Genomic DNA, 7,398 nt, shown 5'->3' with positions numbered 1-7,398 from the left:
AATCGGGATGGGTGTATCGGAGACGGTGTGATTGGCACAGGACAGAGCAGAGTTTAGGGATGTTGTACATAGGGTTGCTATGAGTTGCAAGTGACTCAACGGCACATAACAATAGCAACAACATGTATATGTATGTATATATAAAAGACTGAAAACATTTCCCATATGGGCAGGAACTAGACAATGATGTCTTCTATAATTATTCCTCTTGTGTTGGAATTGAGTGGAAGTCCAAGCATAAGCAAGGAAGAAGATCAAGAATTTTTTTAATTAGTAGGACTATCTCTGCTTGTGGACGGAATGAGCCTAAATATAGAAAACCCAGAAGCTCAGCAAGATAATTATAAGAACTAGTTAGAGGATATAAATGGAAGGACACATGATTAATGTAGAAAAATCAATCCAGTTCCTCTACAGTAACAGAGTACTCTGAAAAGGAAATAAGAAAAGCAGTATCATTTACAGTTGCCACCTAAAAGATCAAATACTTAGGAACAAATGTAACTAGCGATACAAAAGAAAGTTTCGTCACAAAATACTACTACCATAAACAAAAGAAATAAATTGAAGACTATACCATGCTAGTGGATTGGGAGATTTAACATTATGAAAATGTCAATGCTACCAAAAGTGATATACAGACATAATGTAACCCCAGTCAAGATTTCATCATCATGTTTCAAAGAGATGGAAAAACTAATCACTAACTTCATGTTTTAAAATCAGGAAAGGTGTTCATCAGGGTCATGTGTGTCAGAGATGGTGAGGCTGACTACAATAGATAGGGCAAGGTTCAGAGCTATTGTTCATAGGGTCTCTGTGACTCATAGTCAACTCAGTGGTACCTAATAATAACACAACAGTGCTGAAGATGTTGATTGTGGTCCTAGTAAGATTAAATTGTTGACGGTGTCAGTCTTTTCTCCATCAATCGTGATGTTATCTTTCAGCCCAGAAGTGAAAATTTTTCTTGCTCTTGTGATAGAAGCCATGTAGAAGGCTGTAGTCTTCTGCAGCCAAGAGTGTCAAGTCCTCCTTTACGTTTGGCAAGCAAGGTTATTCATCAGGTTGTTGAAGAGTCTTCCTCTGATTCTTATGCCACATTCTTGTTGGTAGTTCCTTTGCATACATAAGCAGTTGGGAGAGGGAAGTTATATTTTACTTTTATTTATAGGTGCCATCCAGTTAACTGCAGCTCACAGCAATTCCCCATGAAGAACAGATTGGAACCTTGCCCTGTTCCTATGCCATCTGCATGTTCTTCGACATGCTTGATCCCATTGTTAAAGTCACTGTGTCAGTCTTTCTCATTGAAGGCCGTCCTCTCTTTGACTGACCCTCTACCTTTCCAGCATGATGTGTTTTTTTAAGGACTGACCCCTCCTGAAAATATGCCCAGTGTTTAATAAATAGTGCATTAGTAGCTTGTTTTGCATATAAGACGTTTGAAATACTTTTAGACCTGAAAGTAGAAAGGTCAAGAGGACTAGAGAAAGGTCTGGACTAAAATAGTTAATTGGGAATCATCCATACCTGAGACTGAATGCAGATATAGAAAATAGATTTAAGGATGGAGGCACCCAGAGGCATTCTGATATTTAGAGGTTAGGGAAATTAGAAAGAATTAGCAAGGGTGTTTAAAATGAAGCAGCTAGAGGTGCAGGAGGAAAACAAAGTCCTCACAGTATCCTTTAAACTTTGAAATAGGCAAAGTGTTTCCTGGGAAATAATGACCAACAATGTCCATTTCTGTTGTTAGCCAAATAGAGACAGAATTGACCATTGCTTTTAGTAACATCAATAGAAATCATTAGTGACTTTGATAAAAACAGTTTTATTGGGGTGGTGCAGATGATAGCCTCCTTGAAATGAATTCAGAAGAAAATGGAAGGAAGTGTAGACATATCTGCCATGGGGTTTTACTCTCACAGAAAGAACAGAATGGGTTAGCAATTGGAAAGGGAAGTGGGATTGAAAGGATTATTTTCTCTCAAATTTGGGAAATGTAGGTGAATGCGAATGACTCAGAAAATTTTGTGATGGTGGAAAAATAACGGAGGGTTACTAGAATAGTATCTTTCAATAGATGAAAAGGGATAGGTCTGGTAATTACATACAACTTGGCCCTCATTAAGAACATGCTTGTGGCCTTTGGCATAGCTTTGAAATTAGACTCTAGTTATAAGCAGAATTCCAAATGAATGACAATATGTCTGTGACATCAGGCACAGTATTTAAAGCCTTATTGGAATCTTTCGTTCTCTCTTTAAAATTTGGTCTACAAAAAGGAAATATTGAAGGTACAGTTTAACAGTGACATTGTTGTTGTTTACCATTGAGTTGGAATGGACCCATAGCTGACCCTCCAGTGAATTTTTAGAGGCAGTTAATCGAATGGGAGGAGATTGCCCATATTTCTCCCACAGAGTACCTGGTGGATTTGAACCATATACCTTCAGGATTGCAGTGCAGCTTCTTACCACTAGGCCATCAAAGCTCCAGTAGTGACTTTAGAGGTGAAGAAAAATACTAGTAGTATAGATATTCTCTTCTGTAGTAAGACAGGTGTGAGTGATTGAGGTGTGGAGGCTAGGGAGTGGTATAAATTAACCTTTGGTGAAACCGTTTTTGTAATACAGTAAAAAATTTTATAATATAGCTTCAGTGAAGTTAATTTAGGCCTATAATGACTCATAATAGAAATGAGTTAAACTTTTTTTTTTAATTGAATTTGAACCCTTAAAATGCTCATTTGACAGATGGGTATCTAATTTTCTCTTTTTAGCGGAAGTTCGTTTAGGTATGGGCCATTGCTTTGTGAAGCTTAACAAACTGGAGAAAGCGCGCCTGGCATTTAGCAGAGCTCTGGAACTCAATTCTAAATGTGTGGGCGCGTTGGTTGGACTGGCTGTTCTGGAACTCAACAATAAAGAGGTATGTGAATGAAAAATATTACCTGGTTCTTCATTGATATATAAGCCTTTAACTAAATTCTGGGGGCTGTTTCTTAAGAAGTCAAGATTTCAGATTATAGGAACATTATATAGTACCATATAAAAATATGTTTGTAGTTTCAGAAATATGTGCCCATGCTTCTCCTGTGGGTACAGTTAGGGAGTTTTAATTACCTGCCTTTTGGGTTGGCAGTGTAGCTCCTTATTCTCTCAGCCATCAGCCCTTCCTAATAACTGGTTTTCTGTGTAAATGCTCACTTCTGTTACAATAAAATAATAATAAAAAAGCAAGTATTTATCTAAAAAGTGACCTCAAAGGATAATTTCGGTTCAGGGGTTCTGGTAATGTATGTGTTAAGTGTTTGCTAACTGAAAGGTACACAATTTTAATCCACAAGTTGCTCCAAGCAAGAGAGGTGAGTAGTCTCTTCACATAAATTTATAGCCTTAGACACCTGACGATGGTAGGTCACTGAAAATCTGAATCAGCTTTCTAGAACTAGATTTGGTGTTTGGTATTTTGGGTTTTTTTTTGTTTTGTTGTTTATTGTTGTTGCTGTTTTTACGTGTGTGTGTGTGTGTTTGTGTACACTGTCAAATCAGATCTGACTGGTACAGTAGGAGATTGTCCCTCCTTCTCCAGCAGAGGATCTGGTGGATTCGAACCACACACCTCAGGGATTACAGTGCAACCTCTTGCCAATAGGCCACCAGAGCTTGCCTTGGGTTTTTTTTAATGCATATTACATCACACCCCAGTGAAGTTAGTATTCCAAAATCAGACTAATTATTTGTGGCAAAATGAGTGAAAGTCCACATTAATTAGGATAACATCACAATTCAAGTACCATTTTGTCATCCAATTTGCTCTAAGATTATAATACAGCCTTTAGAACTTTTGAGGTTTCAGAATTTCAGATAAAGAATTAGAGAGTCCTGAATATCCCACAGTCTGCCAAAAGAACAAACTACTATTTCTTGGAAAGAGTGCAACCAGGGTGCTCCTTGGAGGCAAGGATGGTGAAACTTTGGGCATGTTGTTAAGAGGGCCCAGTCCTTGGAGAAGGATATTATGCTTGGAAAGGTGGAGAGTCAGAGAAATGAAAGGAAGACCATCAACAAGATGGATTGACACAGTGTCTGTAACAAGGGGCTCAAGTATATCACAGGATAGGGTAAGGTTCCCATCTGTTGTTCATAAGGTCACTATGAGTCATTGCACAGCTGGACAGCACCTAACAAAAGTGCTCTGATGGCACAGTGGGTAAGCATTTGACTTTGACTGTTAACTGAAAGATTAATGGTTCAAGCCCACCACCTGCTCCATCAGAAAAAGATGTGACGGTCTATTTCCATTAAGGTTATGGCCTTAGGAACCCTATGGAACAGTTCATTCTGTTCTGTAGGATTGCTGTGAGATGGCAGTGGGTTGTATCATGTTGGAATGCTTTTAATTGCACATAATAAAAAATAAATGATAGTGGCTTAAGCCATAAGAATTTTTTTTACTAAATTAGGCATCTCCAGTGTCAAGTTTCACACTTAATTGTTTTTAAAAAGAGTTTATATCTTTCTGTTCTCTGTTCCTTGATTTGTGACCTTTCTTCCTCATATTGTCGTATAAGAGCTAGAAGATGGCTGCTGTGTCTGTAGGCAGCTCATTTTTATATCAGAACAGAGAAAGGGGACAGGATAATATGCTTTCTCATCAAGAAAGTCAATCTGATACTGAAAAGGAAGTTTCCCATTATCCTGCTGGTTTTTAGCTTATCCAAGGTTTCTTAGCTTAAGCATTATTAAAATTTTGGCCCAGCAACTCTCTATCCTATATTCTATAGGATGTGTTTGGTCCCTGGCCTTTACCACTAGGTACCAGTAATAACCAAAAATGGCATTACCCAGTGTCCCCTAGGGGATCAATAATACTACCAGGTGAAAACCATTGCCTTAAAAGGGACTACAATTATCTTGACAGGTGTAGATTAGTTACAGCATGTAACACCATTGGATATGAGGAAGGATTTTTAATCGTGTCTTTATGCAAAAGATCGCCACTCACGGCCATCAAGTAAAAACTGCCTCATAGCTGTCCCTCCAGCAGGTTTTCTGAGGCTGCAGATCTTACCAGAGGAGATTGCCCATCTTTCTCCCATGGGGCAACTAGTGGATTCGAACACCCCCACCTTTGGGTTGGCAGTGTAGCTCCCTGACCATTATGCCCCCAGAGCTCCCAAAAGATCAGCACTGACTACAATATCTGGGTTCTCATAACGAAGTAATAGTGACAGAATGGCTCCAGAGTAGTCCACAAAATTCGAAGGATTAAAAAAGTTCAAAAACCTGATTTGGGTGGTGATTGCACAACTCTGTGAATACCCTAAAATACAATGAATTGTACACTTGAAATGAGTAAATGGTATGTGAATTATGTTTCAGTAAAGGGGTAAAAGTACAGTCTGTTGGAGTATTTAATTTTTGTTTAGTTTTTTTTTTATGTCCCTTTTTATAAAATTGTTATTTTGTGTGTGTGTACCATCAAATCAGATCTGACTGGTACAGGAGGAGATTGGTCCTCCTCCAGCCGACCATCTGGTGGATTCAAACTGCGTGCCTCTGGGATTGCAGTGCAGCTTCTTGCCACTAGGCCACCAGAGTGCCCTTATTTGAGTATTTTCTATTATCTGTCTTATGACTCAACAGAAGATTATCTTAAGAACATGCTGCCACCACTCATCTGCCAGTTTGCCATACTGTAATGGCTTGTATGCTGCTGTAATGCTAGAAGATAAGCCATCAGCACTTCACTTACTAGCAGGGTCACCCCATCGTAGATAAGATTTCTTCAGAGTTTTGAGACTAAGAAGCAGAATTTGCCATTCACTTCTGAAATATCAGGCCCTCTAATGTACTGTGAAAAATAGCGGAAATTGTTGGGTGTGATGCCACAAGATTCAGAGTATATTGTTTCAATCACTTGCTGTTTATCTGAGAGCTAAATAAGGATGTGAATAAGGATGTGGTGTTGGAGAAAAGTACTGAATATTCCATAGACTACCAAAAGAGCAAACATATGTTTTGGAGAAAGTACAGCCAGAGTGCTCCTTGGAGGCAAAGATGACAAAGCTTTGTCACACATACTTTTGGCATCTGGTTTGGAGAGGCTGTTCCTTGAAGAGATACATCATGCTTGGAAAGAAAGAGGGTCTTCAGAATAGACTAAGACTCTCAACCAGATGGACTGACACAGTTACTCTGCAATGGACTCAAGCATGTCTAAAATACTGAAGATAGGACAAGGTTCAGATCTGTTGTACACAAGGTCACCATGAATCATACTTGACTCGATAACACCTAACAACAGTTCTGGAAAACGAGCCCCTGAGGCTGGAGGCACTAAAAATGTAAGTAGGAAAGAGCTGCCTCTTCAGAGTAGTTTTTGTTATGTGCTGTCAAGTTGGAACTGCAGCATAGCTGACCCACCAGAGGGTTTGCAATTTTTTTTCTGACATTCTTATTCATTGTCCAGCTCTCAGGTGCATAGCAAGTGGTCTGACTCAGGTGCACCTTAGTTCTCAAACTAACATCATTGCTCCTCCATCATTTGGAGATATCCCTGACGGTATTCTTTCCCACTGCAGTATGTCTCCTGACCAAGTATATTGATTGTGGATCCAGGTAAAATGAAGTCATTGAAGTTTCAATCTTTTTCTATCATGATATCGTTGAGATGCAAACTATATTGAAGGCTGAGGTCTTTGATTTTCTGCAGCAAGCACTCCAGGGCCTTATCACTTTCAGCAAACAAGGTTATGTCATCTGCATAACATAGATTATTGATGAATCTTCCTCCAGTCCTGAGGTTGTACTCTTCTTCATAGACTCCAGCTTCTCAAATACCTCAGCGTATAGATTAAATAAGTATGAAAAGAGGATTCAACTCTGACGCACACCTTTCTTAATTTTAAACCATGCAATGTACCTTGCTCTATTTGCACAACAGCCTCTTGATCTATGTAAAGATTTCACACTAGCACGAGAAGTGAAATTCTCATTCTTCTCAGTGTTAGCCATAATTTGTTATGGTCCACACAAATACCTTTGCATAGTCAATAATGCACAGACATTTTTCTGGATTTTTGTTTCCACCCATATCCATTTCACATCAGCAGTGATATCCCTGATGCCATAACCTCTTCTAAATCTAGCCTGAACATCTGGCAGTTCTCTTGTGCTCTTCTAATCCTCAATAACATTTTGCATACATGATAGTTCACATTAATGATATTGTTCTATAATTTCCACGTTCTGTTAAATCATCTTTCTTGGGAAATTTTGCAGTTCAGAATTGACCAAGCATGCAATCAAGATGTGTTGATGATTGAAAAGTAAAAGTTGGAAGCAATGAAAAAGGAAGAGTAGTTGGGAAATGCAGACTGGGTGACCA

General features: G+C 38.8%; 1 protein-coding gene across 1 annotated transcript in view; it reads left to right on the top strand.

The window, feature by feature from the left end:
* The window catches only part of CTR9 (CTR9, Paf1/RNA polymerase II complex component), a 47,278-nt gene that overhangs the window by 8,586 nt on the left and 31,294 nt on the right, over positions 1-7,398 (top strand). The window contains exon 6 of the mRNA XM_006885593.1: positions 2,786-2,934. Coding sequence (XP_006885655.1) covers positions 2,786-2,934 — 149 coding nt within the window. The remainder of the gene's footprint in view (positions 1-2,785; positions 2,935-7,398) is intronic.

The sequence above is a fragment of the Elephantulus edwardii genome, unplaced genomic scaffold (assembly GCF_000299155.1).
Source record: "Elephantulus edwardii isolate Elephantulus edwardi_28Jun2011 unplaced genomic scaffold, EleEdw1.0 scaffold00044, whole genome shotgun sequence".
NCBI lineage: Eukaryota > Metazoa > Chordata > Mammalia > Macroscelidea > Macroscelididae > Elephantulus > Elephantulus edwardii.
This window is presented reverse-complemented; position numbering and strand designations above follow the sequence as displayed.